Below are 23,937 nucleotides of genomic sequence, written 5' to 3'. Positions count from 1 at the left end.
CATATCAGATGGTGCACTTATTAATACTCAAATTTTCATCGAATAATTGATTAGTCCATTGACTTAAATATTTGGACTCCTATTGGCTATGATAAATCACGTTTCATTGCTGGTGGTTTGTCCCCGCTTTCACGAGTACAACACTTTTCTCAGTCTATTGCGTCCAGCGGCCACAATATTTCTCAGAAAATGACAGTTCGTGTGCAAAGAAAAAGGTTTAAACGTAGCGCACCCTAAGTGGTCACCAAGAGCAGCTGCGAAAACCAATTGTGTAATAACACCGTGGGTGCCAATGTACCGACAGAATTATTACACAGAGTTATTACAATGCCTTAAAGTTATCTTGCCTAAAACGTGCTATCAAAATTATGCGACCCAAAATATATAGACAGAAAGCCGGGCAATGTAACACACTAATGCAATGAGCATGCAGAGTAAAAAAATTACACGTGATATCATACTCCTGACTTCAGCTTTATGATCGTTCCTTCATAGTGAGTTATATACATAAGGAGGCAGAGGCCAGAGCATGGAAGTCTCGTTTATTCACGCGTACTACAGACAGAGTTTGGTGCACAATTTCATGTGTTAGGGCAAATTTGTGACGAAAACGATTTGCGTGCGTGATTTTGCGGTATTTAGGAACGGCATGACCTGGAATGTGTTTTTATTTATTTTGTTGTTGCAACATCACCTTGTTGCGACAACAAATGCGTTCCATATACAGAATATGTACTCATCGACCATAGCATAATAACCTGATTTATCCAAAGATATGCCTACATCGATTAACTGCCAACTATATATGTTTGGTTTCTTTAGCCTACAGGAAACTTTTTACCCAGTGGCACAAATGAAACAAGTGTAGGGGTCTCATGGGCCCCCCCATGCAACCGTGTAAAGCTTTTTCAATCTTGCCATAGGGTGCTGCTTAATCTATTTCTTTGCAGCCTTTCCTTCAATGAAACTACTGAGATTCTGCCATGATATGTCACTGAAATTAAGCAAACTGACGCATAAATGCATAGAAAAAATGTGTGATAGCCAAACAACATTTAATCTGCTATAAAACAAAATACATTTTCCAATGGGGGTGTTTTTCGAGTTCATATTATTCCTCCATAGTCGTCACGACATATGCGGTTTCTGGTTACTCCCACGCAGTGCACCGTCAGTTACGTCAGTTACCTTGTGTTGAAGGGTTAATGTATTTGTCTTGTTTAGACAAGAAAAAAATTCTTTTTGGTACACAAAGACTAGGAAGGAAGTAAGAAGGCGACGGGACAGAGATCAACTAACAACCACATCTATAAGTGATATGGCGGAAATGTAAGCACAGTTGGAGTCAGATGGAACGGGAGAAAAATACGACGTGAAATAACTGCGTAGACACATGTGTGAGAACACCAATCATCTCAAGATATGTTCATATTAATCATCTGCTAAGTTAACAGGAGGTGCACTCGCACATTTCTTTTCATCTGGATCACAAAAAAGAGAAGCCTCAGAAATTTCACGTGCCCTTTTGTCCCAGGATTCAGCCACAACATGGCAGTCCTTAAAGCTTGGGCTGCACTTGCACTCAGAACAGCGATTTATCATCTTAATATAGCGAATTGTATCCTCAAAAGTCAGCGCACCAATTTGGCGTGGTATCTCAGGCGGTCGTTAATATACATAGCCCTGTCTGTGCGATGTAGCAGCGGCCAAACGATAAAAAATATGTCGTACACAACTACTGAGGTGCATTTTAGATGATTTTTTGGCACATTTCTGTTTGCAAGCAGGCGTAGAAGTGAAATTTGAGTTGAAGCGCTGACAAGGGAACAGTAGCTTATTCCTAGCTGTAGATACAGCCTTGGTACCGGTATTTTAAACAATTCTTTTAGAGCGATTCAACACCTCGTGGACGTAAGCTATAGCAGAAATATTCGCCTCGGGTTCAAAAGCGGCTTGTGTTGCACTTCTTTTCTCCCCCTTAAAGTCTGCAACAAACGATTCTGCTATGCCTCAGAGCGGGTTGTGATGGAAGCCTGCATCTTTCAGTCTTTCGACTTATCATTGAGGGCTGGCTTTCCCCTGGTGGTAGCAAGACCTTCACTCTAAGAACAGTTTACACCCTTTGCAGTGCCCCTTCGGCCACACAACGATAATCGTCATCTGCCTTGATGCGTTTCCTTTCTTTAACGCTGCGAGCCCGGAACTTTCCAGTAACGAACGGCACGCGCGTTATCAGAAGGGGCACTCCAAAGGGCGTAAACTGTTCTATGCTGATAACGCGCGTGCCGTTCGTTACTGGAAAGCTCCGGGCTCGCAGCGTTAAAGAAAGGAAACGCATCAAGGCAGATGACCGTCATCGTTGTGTGGCAGAAGCGGCATGCCAAAGGGTGTAAACTGTTCTTAGAGTGTTGAGAGCAATGCCTTTATGCATGGTTTTGCTATCGTTCGGTTAACAAGTTTAGAATGTGCGGAAGAAAAGGAGAGGCGGGTTTTTCGAGAGCGAGGGGCACATTTCCACTAAACATGTTTCGCCATGAGAAACAGTTCTGAATTCAAAAACCTCAGCTTTTTATTCGCGGTAACTCAATCATCAGTTCCAGGTGAGGCATGTTAGAAGAAAAAAACTTCTTAAATACATTTTCAACATTTTTTTAGGTGTCAGGCTGCTCTGCAAAAGAAGTATGAGTAAGCATATTCCTGCCGAACCCATCTCAAGAAGACTGTCGATGGTAATGCTTTATCATGGAATTGATGTATTGGGACAGCGAATTGACACCATTGAAACGAGGCATGTACGAGGGGCGTACTGCAGCGTGAATCCTCTGATCCTCTTGCCTAAGAACACTCGGTGAAATCTAGAGCCACTGCAGCGAAGTCTGCGCATTGCGTCCGAAATGATGGGTGCGCCGTTGCGTACGAATATACAGAACCGTGTTTATGTATATATTTATTTATTTATTTCGGTAATACACTCCGGACCAAGGGCATAAAAGAGGCGAGGGGTTACGTCATTTTAATAAGACATACAATGCTGCCCAATTACAATACTATAGAAAAGGGATACATCTACAAAATGCAGCCGCATAAGACGGAACACGGCTGTCGGCGCAGGACAACGAGGCACCTCTCTAGCGCTTCTTTCTGAGCTCTGTTCGACACCTCATGGCGCTGCCAGAAGTCGTCGCGTTTCCTCTGAGATGAAAATCGTGGCGGGCCGGCGCCTGGGAAAGGCGAGGATTGTTCTCTTGCCTGGCCGCGCACATTGCCCCCTGTTAGTGAGAGATTCTGTGGCACATAAAAGAGCGGCGCATAAGCAGTGCATTCCTGGCGCGCCTGAGAATGCATCTGGTTGGTGTTCGCTTCAATGTGTACTTTCGGTGCAGTTGTAGCCACAACATACCTGAAAGAAATGACCTGCACTTGCCGGAGAAAGTATTCCGCTAAAGACCAACCGCAAATAGTGTTGTGAGTGCTGTATTTTCTTAACTTTACGCACTTTATGATATTTCCATCTTCTATGCCACCTCGATCACCCAGGACCCAACTTGTGGAGTAAGAGTTCGGGCATGAGTGCGTTAAATATCAGGTGCTATTTATAAGCAGGTTAGCAAGTCTTGTCATAAACATGCCAGGAGAGACTGCTAAAATACCCTTTTTACTTCTTGCGACCAGTTGAGATATTCAAGCAACACAGACGTAAGCTGATCCAGTAGCATCAATTGTTTGCTTTCATTTAGGCAATTTCTCAACTACAGAGCGACCTTCACAACGTGCGAGAAATAGTGTTGGCTGCATACTGAATGACGTAAGTGGTGAGTCACACAAAATATTGTCGAATCATCTGTATGCCTGAAAGTGGTCTCTCACTCGAGTATGCCACCGCACTCAACTCCGTGTCTGGCAAAAACGTGAGCGTGGTAGCCCTCCCATAGGTTATGAGAGATGAAACGTTAACACCCTAGTGGAAACTTGTGAGAATGAACAGTTGTCCCCACGAGTGAAACTGTTGACCAGAGTAGTAACGACTATGAATAAAACACCTATCAGAGACGAAACGTTACCACCCTAGTGGAAATTTATGAAAATGAACAGTTGTCCACACGAGTGAAACCATTGGCCAGGGCGAAGCATATAGAGGGATAAACATTTCGTTACCCAAGAAGAAAGTGTAAGACACAGGTGTGTTTCTCCAGGAGAATAACTAAAGAACAGCATTCCATTATTTTAATATATTTGCTGTACTCACGTATTACTAATGTGTAGGTTATATTACTGGAGCAGAGCATTACTCCATGAATAACCGAAGATTCACAAGAAGAAATTTATTACATTTAAAAGCTGAATGAAAAATATAGAAATCATAGAACACTGACAAAATGACTAAAATAAACAGTTGTTGCTCTATGGAAGTTCAGATAGCGGCCAAAGGAAGTATTGGGAAAAGTGACCCAAACACTTGAATGTACATTGGAGCGCCTAAGTTGCGAATGCAACTTACGCGCTCCAATGGTGAAGGATGCGGTGGAGCGCATGGAGGTGGAGGATGCGTTCTTAAAGTTCGTGCATGAATCACATAGATGACGGGAATTCCAGTGCCCAGTACGTCGGAACCCGGTGCGCTTCGCAGGGCTGTGGAGGCCTCCTCGCGAAAATGGGAGCTTCCTTCAATGCCTAATTACGGCTATTTCGGCTCTAGGGCACTCGTACTGGTCCGGTTGCTTGGGGTGTACCTATAGAAAGTCTACTCGGGCTCGTTAAAAGCATCCGCTCGACCTCAGGCGATCTCTCCACTGGAGATTACGAAGACGAGCAGCACCGTCAACAGCAAAATTTTCATTCTCTGCACTTTTCGCTCCACCCCACAGTGAAAAAAAAGATTTTGTTTATTGACCACGTTATAAAGCTCGGCCTACCATTCTTGTTAATCTCCCGTGCTCACTGCTGCCAGTTTCCAAGCATTTTGTTTGAATAGGTGGGTCTGCGTTCTTTTTATCTATCGTACTTTGATCTGTGGGTATATAATAAAGGTTTACTAGCATGCCGTAGCTTTTACTCGGTTAATCTCTCCTACTAGAATTAAAGTTTCACTCACGAAGGTGTATGAATTTTCAGTACTGGTTGACCAAAGCGTTTCTTTGTGATACATTCTTAGAATACGCAAACCATGTAGATGGTGCGCGGGCGGTGCGAATAAAGTGTGATAGCAGTTCGTGTTCGAAGACTGATGCCCTAGGTTTAGCAGTCAGGCATGAAGCAACGACAAACTTCTGAGCGCTTTAACTAGCATGGCACAAATTTGAAGTATAAAAATGTCGCGCAAGCCAGTGGGCGAATTAGGGACTGTTTTTGCCGGACCGCAAGATGAACACCGCCCGCGAAACGCTTCACGAACGATGTCGCGGATCAGCGTGCGGCAGCGCATGGCCGAAGGGAGACGAACGTCTGGGGTATAGGTGTATGCCCGAAGGAACTGGTACTCATCTAGTCGCTGGCAAGTAGTGATCACATCCTTGATGGTAGCGGGATTTTAGGTGGCAAGGGCGCTGAAGGCAATGGTGCTTATTCTTTTATTAATGTGGCGTATTCGGTCGCTCTGGCACATGGTAGCGTGCACACGGTTCCACGATGCAAGTACATATTCAATGTATGTGGTGTATGCTTCCTCGGGGAATTGGATGCGCTTTTCCGAACTTCTGCTTGGTTGCCTCATTGTGAAAAGCGGTCGCGTCGAAAATCCGTCGAAGTTTTGGCATGAGCGTCGCCCAGTGAGAAGGACCTGGCTCATGATTCCAACACGAGGTTTTTGCGACATTGGACAGACCGCACGGGACGTTCCGCAACCTCTGAGAACTCTCCCAATTGTGGAAGCCCTTTACGAGGTCGTAGTGTTGGAGCCAGTCCTTGACGTAATCCGATCCTATACGAATGAAGACTTGTAGGTCACAAGGATGGTGATTGAGTTAGTGAATAAGTAAAATTTTATTGAAAATAAATAAAATGAGGCATGACGGTTGGGGCCGCTATTCCTGGGCCACGCTGGCACGAGTGGCTCGCTGCGCTTGGTCGTGAACAGTCCATGAAACATATCAAATGTGAGTGCCTGAAGAGGCCTCCGCGCAAAGATCACTCCATATTAAACCAATATCTAATAACAAGCAGTACGCAGTGGGAGGCATGGCAGGCGGACGAGGGTGGCTGTTGATGGTCACAATGTACGGCGAAGACGGCAGTGGTGTGGATAAATGGGCGGTGCCTGGATTCGTTGGAGCGAGCATGGCCGATGCTGTGATGCGACGACCGGGGCGGAGCTTCACTGAGAACGTGGAACAGGCCTTGCGGGAACGACAAGCACCTTCCACCAATTATAAGGAACCGTTTTATTCTAGCCGGGGCTTAGCTCGTGCTGCCACCACATAAATCAAGTTGAGCAGCTGATGGTGATATTTACAGTTGAGGAAGATGTAAAATAGATTATGATTGGTAGAGGCGACGAAGATGCCGGTAAGGCATGTGGTGTGCTCACACTATATATAATTATATATATATATATATATATATATATATATATATATATATATATATAGCTCGCCATTTTCCTATATTTCCAAACAACACTCAATGGTCCCTGCGGTTGATGAATACATATAAGTTCCAAAGGTGCAAATGCGACACGTATTTCTGGCACATCTGTGTATTGCCATCAGAAAAGGCACCAGATAGCGGAGTGACAGTTATACTCGCTTCTGGCAAAGCATGTTCAGCCTGCACTTTAGTGTGCGGTTAAAGCGCTCGACCATTTCATTTCGACTTGGGTGATATGAAGCGAAGGTGAGATGATTGCTCACAGGCATGTCATTCGCCTCTTTTTGAGCGATTACGAAGTGATTCTTTAGCTTAATTTATCTCGCAAGTTTTTCACTACAGTCTTTCGAGTGGCCGGTCCTTACCTTGCGGCGATTAATTTGCAACATCCGGATGACGAGAGCAGTTTCATTCTATAAGGGACAGCTTCCATGAAGCGAAGAATCAGGTTCATATTCCCATGGCGGCCTGTCCGGAGCCAGGGATTCTTAGCACCCCCGCTGCGTCGCAGGTCTGACCGCCGCCGTGGTCAGTTGATTCGCAGCTGCTGGAGACTGAGGGCCGGGGTTTGATTGTTGTGTTCATATAGGAGTTTGCGGCCAAGTACTACACCAGGGTGGCCAATCCTGCTCTGGTAAGGGAGTGCGTTACCGGTTCTGGTCACCGGGATCAGGCCACACTCCAGGCCTGTTTATGCAATTTTATCAACACGCGGATTTTCTTTAATCCAGTGGAAAATTGCGCGGCACCGGCATTTGATCCACCGACCTCTTGCACGCGAGGCGGGTGTTCTACCTCTACGCCACCGCTGCGCCTCTGAACCCATTTATGGCGAGCCTATTCACCCAAGGAGCAGCTTCTACCGCTCTGTCGGCTTGCATCATCCTTCGCCATCATGTGATCTCTGGTTTCACTTGTCCTAGACCTTAAGGCGATACTTCCTCTCTGCAGATACATCATTAACAATACCTGATAAAATTTTATACATATCCCTGTGTTATCTACGTAATGTCGCTATAAGCCCCATTACGGGCGACGGCAAAACAAACCCATAAATACGGCGCGGGCCATCTGGGCACTGGGCATGTGTCTCGACGAGCTTGTTTGGCACACTTGAATAATGACTGTCAACGGTTGACAGAGCGGAGTCAAGCAGGCAAGCAAAGTAAATACGCTGCCGGCACCTATGGCTGCCGCAGAGCTCGGGGAGCGGAGAGGACCACCAGCGCCACAGTAGCGGTCGCGCATCACAGTGAAAAGGGAGCTTTGGACCCCCGTCGCGTTGCGCTTCCTCGGAATCCCCGCAGGCATTTTTCTTGCGGGAAGCCGGCTGGAGGGTGTGAACTAAATCACAGCTTCAGGATCCCCGAATGGGCGTCTAACGCCCTCATAGGCGTTAATTTCGTGCGCGTCTAATTTCCGCGGTGCTCTGGTGGGTGACCTTGGAGTATGTGTGATTCGGGTCTGGACGCAGGCAGCGGGAATCGTGCAGCGTCGACAGGGCGCAGGAGCTTCATTAGTTTTTACGGTCTCGCAACGCACGCTGACCGGCATGTGGATTGTGCTGACTGCACAAGAGCGCACGGTTTTGTCTCGGATCCGAGGCGCCCAGCGAACGTTTTCTTCGACTTACGGCCCAGACACGGGGCCGAGCTTGGCGGGTAGACAATTATCCCGTGTTCCTCTGTAACAGTTTGGCTTGCAAACAAGTGATTGTTTATGACGCCACATGGCCTGCGGTTTCTTGGAGTCTGGTCGCGTCGCGCACGTGTTCGAGGACCGACAACGCGATCCCGACGTTTCCTGGCTTTTAGGTTTTGAGCCTGTGTTTTGTTGGTCAGCGCTTGTTACGCCGGCTGTGCTCGCGAGCCTTTTCTCGTAACTTGCGACGTGTACAGCTGGCGTGACCCTCACCCCTTCGTTTTTATATATTGCGTATTTTGGTGTGAGAATTCTACACTGTGAACTGTACTAAGAAAGTGTTCTTCTATTGGTGGTTGTTCGACTGATCAATCACGCATGCAAGTTGTGCTAAACGCAGTGATTTGTGAACGGATTGTCCAGTTGGGACGCTAAACGGCCGTAATTAGCCAACCAAGATTTTGGGCGCAGCATTGCGTTTAGGAAAGGCGGCCGCAGCACTCCGATAAATAGTTCTGGACCTGGCTTCGGTGCTAAGCACCATCGGCTCTGCCGAAATAGGGTTGCCCTATGTGGTCCAAACCAGTGTAACTCTTTGAAACCGATGTACTGTTGAAATTATGCAAACTTGTAAATGAACTTCGGTATTTTATCTGTAAATGCAAGTTTTGTTCGTTCGTACTTCAGCTTCTTTGTCCTTCGAACCGAAGTCACCCATTGAGCCACCTGTGCAGACTGTCTGTGACAGTGTGTCTCGGACGCCGATGGTGCAGGTGAATTTCAACGAATCAATCAATCGTCGCATCAAATTCTTACTGTTGCCATATATATAGGAGCGGGATTCAGCAAAAAGCCGCTAAATGTCTGCCAAGTCTTCCTAGTGAGTCGTCAAATCGTCGCTTAGTCTGTGGAGTAAACTTTAAGTAACAGGCGTTTTAGAAAACTTTACCTCCATCTAACTTTGCGTAAATCACTAGCCGAGTGTTTAACAATTGTCTAGTGTCCATGCAGGCAACGAATAAACAATGAGTTTAGCCGCAGGGTTTAAAGAGCCTTCATTTCACTCATTTATCTAACAATGGATGTGGTAACCTGAAATCTTGGTTTTACTTTCTCAGTAACACCACACATTCAGGCCGAATAAATATATATGGAAGAAGTAATCTCATGATGAGATTTAGCATTCGCGCAATGAAGCGATAAACCATAATAATGAAGACGTATTTATTTACATTCTATAGTGGTCATTCTGAGAGTTCGGTTCCACGGACTATATAGAACAAGCTTAGGCATCCTTCCACTTTGCTATGGCACATTTCGACTTGGGTGATATGAAGCGAAGGTGACATGATTGCTCACAGGCATGTCATTCGCCTCTTTTTGAGCGATTACGAAGTGATTCTTTAGCTTAATTTATCTCGCAAGTTTTTCACTACAGTCTTTCGAGCGGCCGGTCCTTACCTTGCGGCGATTAATTTGCAACATCCGGATGACGAGAGCAGTTTCATTCTATAAGGGACAGCTTCCATGAAGCGAAGAATCAGGTTCATATTCCCATGGCGGCCTGTCCGGAGCCAGGGATTCTTAGCACCCCCGCTGCGTCGCAGGTCTGACCGCCGCCGTGGTCAGTTGATTCGCAGCTGCTGGCGACTGAGGGCCGGGGTTTGATTGTTGTGTTCATATAGGAGTTTGCGGCCAAGTACTACACCAGGGTGGCCAATCCTGCTCTGGTGAGGGAGTGCGTTACCGGTTCTGGTCACCGGGATCAGGCCACACTCCAGGCCTGTTTATGCAATTTTATCAACACGCGGATTTTCATTAATCCAGTGGAAAATTGCGCGGCACCGGCATTTGATCCACCGACCTCTTGCACGCGAGGCGGGTGTTCTACCTCTACGCCACCGCTGCGCCTCTGAACCCATTTATGGCGAGCCTATTCACCCAAGGAGCAGCTTCTACCGCTCTGTCGGCTTGCATCATCCTTCGCCATCATGTGATCTCTGGTTTCACTTGTCCTAGACCTTAAGGCGATACTTCCTCTCTGCAGATACATCATTAACAATACCTGATAAAATTTTATACATATCCCTGTGTTATCTACGTAATGTCGCTATAAGCCCCATTACGGGCGACGGCAAAACAAACCCATAAATACGGCGCGGGCCATCTGGGCACTGGGCATGTGTCTCGACGAGCTTGTTTGGCACACTTGAATAATGACTGTCAACGGTTGACAGAGCGGAGTCAAGCAGGCAAGCAAAGTAAATACGCTGCCGGCACCTTTGGCTGCCGCAGAGCTCGGGGAGCGGAGAGGACCACCAGCGCCACAGTAGCGGTCGCGCATCACAGTGAAAAGGGAGCTTTGGACCCCCGTCGCGTTGCGCTTCCTCGGAATCCCCGCAGGCATTTTTCTTGCGGGAAGCCGGCTGGAGGGTGTGAACTAAATCACAGCTTCAGGATCCCCGAATGGGCGTCTAACGCCCTCATAGGCGTTAATTTCGTGCGCGTCTAATTTCCGCGGTGCTCTGGTGGGTGACCTTGGAGTATGTGTGATTCGGGTCTGGACGCAGGCAGCGGGAATCGTGCAGCGTCGACAGGGCGCAGGAGCTTCATTAGTTTTTACGGTCTCGCAACGCACGCTGACCGGCATGTGGATTGTGCTGACTGCACAAGAGCGCACGGTTTTGTCTCGGATCCGAGGCGCCCAGCGAACGTTTTCTTCGACTTACGGCCCAGACACGGGGCCGAGCTTGGCGGGTAGACAATTATCCCGTGTTCCTCTGTAACAGTTTGGCTTGCAAACAAGTGATTGTTTATGACGCCACATGGCCTGCGGTTTCTTGGAGTCTGGTCGCGTCGCGCACGTGTTCGAGGACCGACAACGCGATCCCGACGTTTCCTGGCTTTTAGGTTTTGAGCCTGTGTTTTGTTGGTCAGCGCTTGTTACGCCGGCTGTGCTCGCGAGCATTTTCTCGTAACTTGCGACGTGTACAGCTGGCGTGACCCTCACCCCTTCGTTTTTATATATTGCGTATTTTGGTGTGAGAATTCTACACTGTGAACTGTACTAAGAAAGTGTTCTTCTATTGGTGGTTGTTCGACTGATCAATCACGCATGCAAGTTGTGCTAAACGCAGTGATTTGTGAACGGATTGTCCAGTTGGGACGCTAAACGGCCGTAATTAGCCAACCAAGATTTTGGGCGCAGCATTGCGTTTAGGAAAGGCGGCCGCAGCACTCCGATAAATAGTTCTGGACCTGGCTTCGGTGCTAAGCACCATCGGCTCTGCCGAAATAGGGTTGCCCTATGTGGTCCAAACCAGTGTAACTCTTTGAAACCGATGTACTGTTGAAATTATGCAAACTTGTAAATGAACTTCGGTATTTTATCTGTAAATGCAAGTTTTGTTCGTTCGTACTTCAGCTTCTTTGTCCTTCGAACCGAAGTCACCCATTGAGCCACCTGTGCAGACCGTCTGTGACAGTGTGTCTCGGACGCCGATGGTGCAGGTGAATTTCAACGAATCAATCAATCGTCGCATCAAATTCTTACTGTTGCCATATATATAGGAGCGGGATTCAGCAAAAAGCCGCTAAATGTCTGCCAAGTCTTCCTAGTGAGTCGTCAAATCGTCGCTTAGTCTGTGGAGTAAACTTTAAGTAACAGGCGTTTTAGAAAACTTTACCTCCATCTAACTTTGCGTAAATCACTAGCCGAGTGTTTAACAATTGTCTAGTGTCCATGCAGGCAACGAATAAACAATGAGTTTAGCCGCAGGGTTTAAAGAGCTTTCATTTCACTCATTTATCTAACAATGGATGTGGTAACCTGAAATCTTGGTTTTACTTTCTCAGTAACACCACACATTCAGGCCGACTAAATATATATGGAAGAAGTAATCTCATGATGAGATTTAGCATTCGCGCAATGAAGCGATAAACCATAATAATGAAGACGTATTTATTTACATTCTATAGTGGTCATTCTGAGAGTTCGGTTCCACGGACTATATAGAACAAGCTTAGGCATCCTTCCACTTTGCTATGGCACATGGCCCTGCCATAAACGAGTGGCAGTCGTGAGCACTGCGGCATGACGACTCTGTGACGTCAACGCAGTGGTGACGATGGATGAAAGAGGGAATGACGTGGATAGCAGTACAAAGGAAGTGTGAGGATGACGAAATGACGGCAATGAGATGACAATCCTTAATTGATGACAAGGGTGTAACGACGACAGTGAGAATATGACTACATGCTAACATAGTATGACGACGATTGTATCACAACGATGGCATGACGACGATGATATGATGGCAACTGGATCAGGATGGTGATATGGCAACTGATGTATGAAATCACCTGAACGATAGTGACCGCCTGGCGTAGCATGACAAAGAAGGAGTGATTCTGATAGAACGACAAAGGGATAACGCCATTAAAGTGATGACCATGATGAGACGACACCATCATGACCACAACGGTACAGCGATGACTGTGTCAGGACGATGGCTTGCCAATGAAATGTCCATGAGCGTAAATGCCTTGAAGCCCAAGCTAGTAGATCACTCGGGTTACTGGGATGGCATAAGAGGCCTTACATATATATATATATATATATATATATATATATATATATATATATATATATATATATATATATATATATATATATATATATATAGATAGAGAGAGAGAGAGAGAGAGAGGCACCGATAGTTACCTAGATTCGAAACTGCTCAGGTAAGCAAATGACGCTCATCGCACTGATGAACGTGCTGCCTTTCTCCGCGAAAAACTAATGCAATCGCGCAGACTATTTCTGCAAATTTTGTAAGTCTCGGCACTTTTCACTGGACAGCAATTTCTCGGACACTCTTTTGGTCGTACGTAGTTAGCATAGCAGCCTCTATTGCATGATATCTAGGTCTTTAGCCAGTCCGAGCGCGCGTACGGTTTACCAAACGACATGGTGAGGCTCCAAACGCTTGGCGTAGTAAAATTTTGCCAAGAATACGCAAGACGAAAAATCGGTACGGTGAATTTCACGTGAACAAATCCTGCCTCTCCTATATGCACGCTTTTCTGCAGTCGGTATATATTGTTTAACCGTTTATTCATGCGCTTTCTTCTAATTTTTTGCATACACATAAGTGCTGTTGTTTATGGTAAAGTGTTTAATGCCCAGGTAACGAACGTTCGCGAATCTAAGGTATTTATGTAAACTGCGAATCATGCACCCGGTAAATGTGAAGAACATTAAGAGGAAGCTTTAGCTCGGGTGCTCCTATCCAAATACATGTTAAGGAAGAATCCCTTTTTCTCGGCAACCACTGTATGAAATTTTGCGATGTTTGTTGCAATAAAAAGATTATTCTATTGACTGTTGGTTGCCCATTTTTCATTTAGGTTGGCAATTTTTTATATAATGCCAAAATTCAAAAATTTCAGGGAACGAAACTGTCAAGTTTACAACACTCCAATTCAGCAATGAAAAATCACATCACAATTTCGTGAATTGCACCTGATAGTACACCTAAAGCGTACAAAATTGATTTGTTACAAATGAATCTAAAAAAATGACTATTGTGGAAATGCAGCTTTTGTGGAATCCTAGTACACAACGTGAGAAATTCACGTAAGAAATAAATTTACATATAAACTTGTGCTTTAAATAATCCAATGGATGCTGTTAATAGAACCATGATATCTGTATTTGATACAGAGCAAATAATTGATAAACTTCGTGCGTTTATTTCTTTTTTCGAACTTACAAATTTTCTAAAATCCTTTCAACAATATTCAGGCCCTAAATCAAGATTCCGCTTCCAACAGCCACTATAATTTAAGTTTCTCTCACTAATGAAACAAGCTTCATTAAAATCAGTAGAGATATTATCCGAGAAAAACGTTTTGCGATTTACATGTATTTCAATAGGCCGCGTCAGAGTTCGGCCCGGGCTAAAGCTTCCCCTTAAGACCCTCGTGCCGCGAAGCACATTCACGAGCTGAACACTACCGACAGAAAGACAAAAATTTGTTCGAAAAGGTATATGCTAAATGCACCATACAAGCAGCAATATGGGCCAATGGTACCTCTTCTACAATGAAGTGAATCCTAGAAACCTGTTTTCGAAGCGACTTTCTTAACTTCCGAGTTACTAAAATGACGCCAGTGGTTCGGAAATGTTAGGCAAGAAAATCACCCAAGATTAAATCGACACATATGCCTTCACACAGACAAGGAAGTCGCTGAATCTAGCAATGAAATCATTAGAATTGTAACAGTGTTCTTGGCCTGCAGCGACATACTCCAACCTCTTTAGGTTGGCGTAAAGGCCTTATTAAACACAAGCAGTGAGGGTTCAGAGATGACGATGTCACTTATCACATCTCTGAGGCTGCGGATTCTTTGTAACCTTCAGCCTCAGCCAATACAAGGCACGCTTCCAGTGGTTTTTCTTCCAACTCTGAAGGTGTTTTTGTCGTTTTCTGCTCTCTGAGCAATTCATGGTGTGCTGGCAGCTTCCTCCTCAGCCCTGGCGGAGTGCTTATCTGCTCTCACTCTAAATTCTACGTAATACGGGCCCTCCTCCGAGATCGTGCTGCCAACGCTTCGCCGTGAACCAGAGAAAGCATTCACATATATTAACAGTACAAAGCAATCACTAAATCTTTCAATGCCCAATAACTTTTTGCTATTGTTATTATTGACCATTTAGAGCATGTTTTCTCCGCGAGGAAATAAGGTTTAGCTATCACACATCAATGAATCGAAATCTCCAACAGAAACGTGTATATGGCTCCTGCTAATCTGTGCTGGTGACGTGGAGACAAATCCCGGCCCAGATAAATCTGATCAAGCTCTCGTTGCAAATAAAAAAATGAGATTAGTCAGTGAAAATTTTCAAAAAGAAGTTCTTGGAAAAATCAAAGATGTACAGCTGAGCGTTACAGAAATCAAACGGCGCTTATCTAAGCTAGAAGACAGCTCGGCCGCTGTCACTGACATCTCTAAAGAAGACAACACCTTGGGATCGATGCTGAAAGAATCTCAATACAGGCTTCAAAGCATAGAAACAACTCAAACGCGACAGTCTTGCAAACTTGTTGATGACCTCAATAATAGAATGCGTAGAAATAACTTGATCTTCAAAGGCATTGCTGAGCCGACAACGGAAACATGGAAAGACACCGAAGATGTGGTGACAAAGTTTGTAACCACGAACTTGGCAATGTCATTTGGCGAAATCGGGCGAGCCCATAGAATAGGAGAACGAAGGGAGAACAACACCCGCCCAATAACTGTGAAATTCTTAAATTTCAAAAACAAGACCTGCATTCTCAAAAACGCCCACAAACTGAAAGATATTAAATCTGCTTCCGTTTGGATAGAAGAGGACTTTTCACCTAGGGGGCAATTTATTAGAAAGCAGCTTAAAGACTTTGCTCGACAGAACAGACATCCTGGTGAGCAATATAAACTCTTCTTTGATAAACTCCTTCTTAATGGTACCCTGTATTCATTCAACTGCACCACTAGACAAGTGACTGCTCTTGCCAAACGCCACTCTACAGATAGGGCTGCTTTTTCAAAAAACGGTATAAAAGAAATGACTACTCCCCATGAAGGCGATGCGACCACTCAGGACAACTGACTAAAAAATAAAGGAATGAATTCAACGTTGTCAATTTTGGTGACAAATTTCCGTAGCCTCCTTCCAAAGCAAGATCATTTCTGTTCTTATGTCGAAGCATGCTCAGCTGACCTGGTGTTAGGATCAGAGACTTGGTTATCTCTCGATGTTAATAATTCCAAACTATCCTTGTCCAGCCAGTTTTTATTGTTTAGGAAAGACCGCATAACTTCACGCGGTGGTGGGGTAATAATCGCTGTAAGGAAAAGCTTGGAAGCGTTCGTTATTGATACGGAATCGTGCGTGGAAATTTTGTGGATTGCATTACGTCTGTCACCGTCTTTAACTTGTGCCGTTGGGGTGTGTTATCGCCCACCTGAATGAATCTTTAACTAACATTCAGAACAAATTTCCACGCGCACCAGTATTCCTGGCCGGCGACTTCAATTATCCAAATATTGGTTGGAAAACATGCAGGCCCCTCCACGGCACAAGAAAGCGTGAATGCCAGAATTTTCTGGATGTGTTAACACTTTTCAATCTGCACCAAACAGTTTCCACACATACACGTGGTCAGTCGGTTTTAGATCTTGCACTGACAACGCAACCGGAGAAGACATCTGTACACGTTTTAGATGGCATCTGTGACCACATAATACTGCAGTGCGATTATACAGTCATCATCATCATCATCATCATCATCAGCCTAGTTACGCCCACTGCAGGGCAAAGGCCTCTCCCATACTTCTCCAACTACCCCGGTCATGTACTAATTGTGGCCATGTTGTCCCTGCAAACGTCTTAATTTCATCCGCCCACCTAACTTTCTGCCGCCCCCTGCTACGCTTTCCTTCCCTTGGAATCCAGTCCGTAACCCTTAATGACCATCGGTTATCTTCCCTCCTCATTACATGTCCTGCCCATGCCTATTTCTTTTTCTTGATTTCAACTAAGATGTCGTTTACCCGCGTTTGTTGCCTCACCCAATCTGCTTTTTTCTTATCCCTTAACGTTACACCCATCATTCTTCTTTCCATAGCTCGTTGCGTCGTCCTCAATTTCAGCAGAACCCTTTTCGTAAGCCTCCAGGTTTCTGCCCCATATGTGAGTACTGGTAACACACAGCTGTTATACACTTTCCTTTTGAGGGATAGTGGCAACCTGCTGTTCATGATTTGAGAATGCCTGCCAAACGCACCCCAGCCCATTCTTATTCTTCTGGTTATTTCAGTCTCATGATCCGGATCCGTGGTCACTACCTGCCCTAAGTAGATGTATTCCCTTACCACTTCCAGTGCTTCGCTACCTATCGTAAACTGCTGTTCTCTTCCGAGACTGTTAAACAATACTTTAGTTTTCTGCAAATTAATTTTCAGACCCACCCTTCTGCTTTGCCTCTCCAGGTCAGTGAGTATGCATTGCAATTGGTCTCCTGAGTTACTAAGCAAGGCAATATCATCAGCGAATCGCAAGTTGCTAAGGTATTCTCCATCAACTTTTATCCCCAATTCTTCCCACTCCAGGCCTCTGAATACCTCCTGTAAACATGCTGTGAATAGCATTGGAGATATCGTATCTCCCTGTCTGACGCCTTTCTTTATAGGGATTTTGTTACTTTCTTTGTGGAGGACTACGGTGGCTGTGGATCCGCTATAGATATCTTCCAGTATTTTTACATATGGCTCATCTACACCCTGATTCCGTAATGCCTCCATGACTACTGAGGTTTCGACTGAATCAAACGCTTTCTCGTAATCAATGAAAGCTATATATAAAGGTTGGTTATAATCTGCACATTTCTCTATCACTTGATTGACAGTGTGAATATGGTCTATTGTTGAGTAGCCTTTACGGAATCCTGCCTGGTCCTTTGGTTGACAGAAGTCTAAGGTGTTCCTGATTCTATTTGTGATTACCTTAGTAAATACTTTGTAGGCAACGGACAGTAAGCTGATCGGTCTATAATTTTTCAAGTCTTTGGCGTCCCCTTTCTTATGGATTAGGATTATGTTAGCGTTCTTCCAAGATTCCGGTACGCTCGAGGTTATGAGGCATTGCGTATACAGGGTGGCCAGTTTCTCTAGAACAATCTGACCACCATCCTTCAACAAATCTGCTGTTACCTGATCCTCCCCAGCTGCCTTCCCCCTTTGCATAGCTCCTAAGGCTTTCTTTACCTCTTCTGGCGTTACCTGTGGGATTTCGGATTCCTCTAGGCTATTCTCTCTTCCACTATCGTCGTGGGTACAACTGGTACTGTATAAATCTCTATAGAACTCCTCAGCCACTTGAACTATCTCATCCATATTAGTAACGATATTGCCGGCTTCGTCTCTTAACGCACACGTCTGATTCTTGCCTATTCCTAGTTTCTTCTTCACTGTTGTTAGGCTTCCTCCGTTCCTGAGAGCCTGTTCAATTCTATCCATATTATAGTTTCTGATGTCCGCTGTCTTACGCTTGTTGATTAACTTAGAAAGTTCTGCCAGTTCCAGTCTAACTACAGATAGAGTAGTCAGGAATAAACCAGAAAAACAGAAAGAAGTTATATTTCATTATACCAGAGCAAATGTTGACGTTCTTCTTAATGAACTATCATTATCCTGTACAGATTTTTTCCACTCTTTCAATATGCGGGATGCAAATTATAACAGGTTCCCAATTCGTGATAAACTAACTCTGCTGAAAGATAAACACGTGCCTATGGTCACCATTACCACATCTACAGAAAGCACATGGTTCACAAGACATGTGAAACGACGCATAAACAAAAAGAAACGGTTGTACGCAAAAGCTGAAGTGACAGCATCTGAACACGATTGGAACAACTACCGCACACATGAGCAACTGTGCAAAAGTGAAATTGAATCAGCGAAAGAGAAGTTTTATAACAGTGACCTTTGACACATGTTAAAGAACAATCCTAAAAAATTTTGGCGGGTTGTTAATCCAAATTACAGTTCAAACTCCTCAGTATCCATAAATAAAGAAGGTAATCTTCTTACTTCCCTCGAAGTAGCACAGGAATTTAACCAATTTTTCTGCTCAATATTCACTCATGAGGGCCCCTTACCTACTGACCTACAATTCCCAACGCTGTACCAAACTATGCCTGAGATAACTGTCACGCCAAAAGGCGTATATTCTGCCATAGACCGTCTCCCTATTAACTCGGCACCCGGCCCCGATGGAATATGTCCTAAATTGCTAAAAATAGCAAAGCCTGTAATATGCCCAATCTTAGCCGCAATTTTTCAGCAATCTATAGATACGGGCTGTGTCCCAAACGACTGGAAAATTGCGCGTGTCATACCCGTTTTCAAATCTGGTGATGTCCTAGCCCGTCAAATTACAGACCAATTTCGCTAACCAACATCAGCTGCAAATTACTAGAACACATAATCTCGTCGGCCATCATGAGCTATCTGGCGAAGCATAACTTCTTTTTTGCGAATCAGCACGGCTTCCGCCACGGTCGAGCTTGCGAAACACAACTGTTCGAATTAGTTACTGACCTTCATCGCGCTGTTCATGCTCACTCTAAAATAGACGCCGTATTTGTAGATTTCGCCAAAGCATTCGGCAAAGTTCCGCACAAACGTCTAATAAAAAAACTTGACAATCTGAACATTAATTCGAAGGTTATTTTTTGGATTAACAATTTTTTGGCCAATCGCTAGCAATCACTCTTTGTTAATGGTCATTCATCAACCCTCTCCCACGTTAAATTTGGAGCACCACAAGGGTCTGTACTTGGACCTATCTTATTCTTAGTTTATATTAATGACATAAGCAATAACCTGAGTTCTACGGTCAGATTGTTTGCAGATGATTGCGTGATATACAGGCAAATAATTGAACCTTCTGATTCACTTCAGTTACAATCGGACTTAGACAAGATTAACAATTGGTGCACGCAATGGAAAATGGAAATTAATACCTCGAAAACAAAAGTCGTGACAGTTACCACAAAAACTGACCCAGAACCTTGCCATTACGTTCTAAACAGCATGACCCTAGCATCGGTACCTGTCATAAAATATTTAGGGATCCATTTAGCATCCGACCTTTCATGAAACATTCACATAGATACGGTCATTAACAAGGCTTCTAAAACACTCGGATTTCTCAGACGCAATCTGCGTTCAGCTAATGCAGACACTAAGTATTTAGCATACACCACATTAGTGCGCTCGCAGTTGGATTACGCCTCTTTGATTTGGAACCCATACCAAGCATACTTAATAACAAAATTAGAGTCTCTTCAAAATAAAGCCGCTCGTTTCATATCGAAGAACTACTCGCGTACAGCAAGCGTGACTGAAATAAAGAAAGCTCTCAAGTTACCTCTTCTTGAAAGACGTAGAACGCTTTCCATACTGTCCTTTTTCCACAAATTATATCACCGCCACTCTTCCTTTGCTATATCCCGTCTCACGCCAGCGCATCGCATATTCCCACGCATTGACCACCAACTCAAAGTCGAACCCATCTTTGCTGGCATTAACCTTTTCTTTCATTCGCCGCTCGTCCTAGTCATCCGTCAATGGAATCTTCTGCCTTGCACCATTGCATCTGTCATTGATTACGAAGCGTTTGTAACCAGCCTGAAATGTCACCTTGAGCTGTAACCTTCATTCTTCCCCTCTCCTCACTTCATACATGTGTGTGTATATATAACGCTACTCTCTGTAACAATTGAATGTTTGTTGATGATTGTTGCTATGTATCTTTATATTTTGTTTTTCTCTTCAACATGCTGTTAATGGTCAGCGACTTCTGTACAGATCGTAGTACTGCATTGCTTTGTACTAACTGTTGCTCCCCCCCTATGTAATGCCTGCTGGGCCTTTAGGGTATTTGAATTAATAAATAAATGAACATAATTTCATCTTACCATGAAAATAGCAAAGTAAAGACAGCAGTATCAGCATTAAAGTTCCGGCTTCACAGGTCATCTGAGCCTGCTCGCGAATATACTTAGGACTTTAGCCCGCAGTTCAGCAATTGTGGGTTTTCCTCTCTCTGTACTTTAAAACATGCGCGCTCATTTCTTGGAATTTTTTTAAGTACGCCGTTAAATTTATGCAGCAGTTTTCAAGTTCAGTCTATTCTTATTCTGCGAACATAAAACAACCCATGTTACTGGTTTCCTTCTATGCATGAGGCTTCTCGGTACGTCCACCTATTTTTAAAGAACAGAGGCAATGATTCCAGCGCCAACAGCTTTAAAGCTTTCTCATTTCGACGAGCAAGTAAGCTCGACAGAACAATGGTACAAAACAAGTGCCGGCTACTTCGCTCAAGCCAAAAATAGAAAATAGCTATACGTATTATGCATATCGCGCGAAGCTGCATAGAAAATTTCATTGCACATGTCATTACACAATAATAATTTTTTGAGGAAACATTGCATTCTCAAAATGGGTGACATGTTTTGACACCAAGAAATACACATTTTTAAGATGCATTCGTAAAAATTTGCGTCGATATATTACCCTGCCTGATTAGGAACTAGCATATTTCTATGATTGTCATTCTGGCTGGTCACTGAATGTTTGCAAACATTTATTTTGCCTTGCACCAAACTCTCTCGGATATTGGTTGCCAAGGCGGTGTTTCTGATATGATAGTCAGCGCCACCTTTTTCAGTCTGTAGCCTACACGCCGTATTTGTGTTGTTTGCCGTATTAAGTCTTTATACCGACAAGTCAGGCAAAATCACGACAGGCCAATTCATAGAGAACATAGTCAACAACGGTGCATGCTCTGTTCAATAAAAATGAACAAACTTACTATAATTTGTTGGACAATTCTTACGCCTATATAAGTCTATCGATCGGCTAGACAGCTCTTCTCCCTCGCTTACGGTGCAGCGTTATTAAAAACTTCCCTACAATACGAAACCTAATTCAGCAACATCAATGTCGACCGCGAACGCCGCGGTGGAGCTAGCTTCCGACAACAAGGATCATTTTAAGGAATTGACTTACCTATGACATGCATTTTATCACCGATTTTAGTATTTAGGCGCGGTAGCGTACATTACCGCTTTTATCATCGAGGCAGCAAGGAAATTCATCCCACAATCAATTGGTAGCTCATCTAATAGACGAGATCAGTGGTGGAATGATGAGTTCAAGGATGCGCAGAAAAAACGCAAAATAAAGCGTGGGGCACCTTTTGCCCTTGCCTGACTGCAGAAAATTTAAATCAAATAAATAAATTTAAAAAAACCTTAAATTACAGGAATTGCGAACAAGGCGGCAAACCAGGAGGGCATGCTGGAAGAGCTTCTTGTCCGGCATTAGTTCATGCACAGGAAGGCAAAAGTACGAAAGGGGCTAAGTATTCTTAATTGACAACAAATTCATCGATTGCCTCTGGTCGATAAAGAAGGAAACAAGCTGGCAGACCATGCCGACTATGTTGATGAATATATTGAGCGCGTGTCTAGCTCTACTCACTATTCGAGAAATTTTCTATTACACACAGCCACAGAAAACGTAGGACATTTAACCAAAAATGGAGCCAATCCAATCTTTTAGGATCGCCAAACTTAGATCCTTTGATACAGTGTCAGTACTCTGCGCCGGACCTCGCTAGATATGATATATAGGATCTGATTATGCGATATGATGTGATCTGTTATATGATATGTACGATATGATTAAGCACCTGCTCTCCGACGCGCTAAACGAACTACACAAACTTTTCAATACTATGTGGGCTGCTCTACATTTTCCACATAAATGGAAAGGAACTCTTCTTATCCAAGTTTAGAAGCACGGTAAGGATCCTTCTTTCCTGACCAGCTGCCGGTCCTATAGCGCTTACTAACTGCTGTGTAAGCTTTTTGAGAGTATGATGAATCGTGGTCTCATACATTTCGTCGAGTTCCACAAAATGCTTGACTCATTTAAATGGGGCTTTAGGGAAGGCCGTTCTATTTCCGACCATCTCGAGCGCATTGAAGCCTACATCCGTTATACATTTGTGCACAAACACTACTTTGTGTCTATACTCCTCGATATGGCAAAAGCGTGCGATACGAAATGGAGGTGTGGTGTATTACGAGACCTGACGCACATAGGCATTCAAGGAAATATGCTTAACACTACAGTACGCTACCTGTCCTAGCGTACTTTCCGGTCAGAATCTGCAATATATTGTCCGTCAATTTATATATAAAAATTGTTTGCCTTAAGGAGGCGTGCTAACTGCAAGCTCGTCATTGTTAAGATGGCCTCGCTCCGTGCATCAGTACCTCTAGCAATTTTCTGTTCTTTAAACGTAGATTAGCCTTCAAATCTTCAAATCAAGATTAGCCTTCAAATCTTGTAATCTCACAGTTTGTCAGCCGCAGTTAAAGCAAGGCTTACACAAAGTGTCTAAATGGGCAAAACACAACGGATTGAACCATAACCCGGAGTAAAGTAGCTATACACATTTCTCAAAAAAGCGAGCGCTGGCTCCAGATCTCAGCATTTAACTGCTTTGGCCACGAATACCCGGGAAGAAGCACAATATTTAAAGCGTCATGCGTCACGTAAAATTGACGTTCATCGCAGGCATCATATATCTAAAGACGAAATGCCTAAAAATAACGAACTTGTTGAAAATTCTCTCTCATGAACATCAGGAGGTGATAAAAACGCAACATTGAAAGTGTACAAGAGACCATGTTCGATCCCCTTTGGCCTATGGACTATGGTGCCGTGGTATATCACACTGGCGCACCGAGCACGCTGAAAATACTGGAACCCGTCCACCATCTCCTTATCCGTCTGGCCACATGCCCTCAGAACAAGCCCTTAGAGAGTCGATATGTTGAATCGTAAGAGTGGTCCGTTAACGGACAGAAAACATACAGCCGTTTCATGTAGTTCCTCAAGGTACAGCCTAACCCTCAAAACACTTGCTACACATCCGTTGACAATATGACATCTGCTGCACTATTCCGTAGTCGTGCCTCAATAAAGAAAGCCTTCTTCAAAGCGGCTCCGGAAACTCGGTGAGGAAATAGGTGTTGCAATCCTATAACACTCACTGACACCTCCAGTGAAGCTGTTGCCAC

General features: G+C 44.3%; 1 protein-coding gene and 1 long non-coding RNA gene across 2 annotated transcripts in view; one reads left to right on the top strand and one right to left on the bottom strand.

The window, feature by feature from the left end:
- Positions 1-20,945, bottom strand: part of LOC142587935 (BPTI/Kunitz domain-containing protein-like) — a 31,659-nt gene extending 10,714 nt beyond the window's left edge. The window contains exon 1 of the mRNA XM_075699314.1: positions 20,758-20,945. Coding sequence (XP_075555429.1) covers positions 20,758-20,818 — 61 coding nt within the window. The 5' untranslated portion in view covers positions 20,819-20,945. The remainder of the gene's footprint in view (positions 1-20,757) is intronic.
- LOC142587937 (uncharacterized) overlaps positions 1-23,937 on the top strand; it is a 52,714-nt gene that overhangs the window by 16,888 nt on the left and 11,889 nt on the right. The window lies entirely within an intron of this gene.

The sequence above is a fragment of the Dermacentor variabilis genome, chromosome 7, assembly GCF_050947875.1.
Source record: "Dermacentor variabilis isolate Ectoservices chromosome 7, ASM5094787v1, whole genome shotgun sequence".
NCBI classification, from domain to species: Eukaryota; Metazoa; Arthropoda; class Arachnida; order Ixodida; family Ixodidae; genus Dermacentor; species Dermacentor variabilis.
This window is presented reverse-complemented; position numbering and strand designations above follow the sequence as displayed.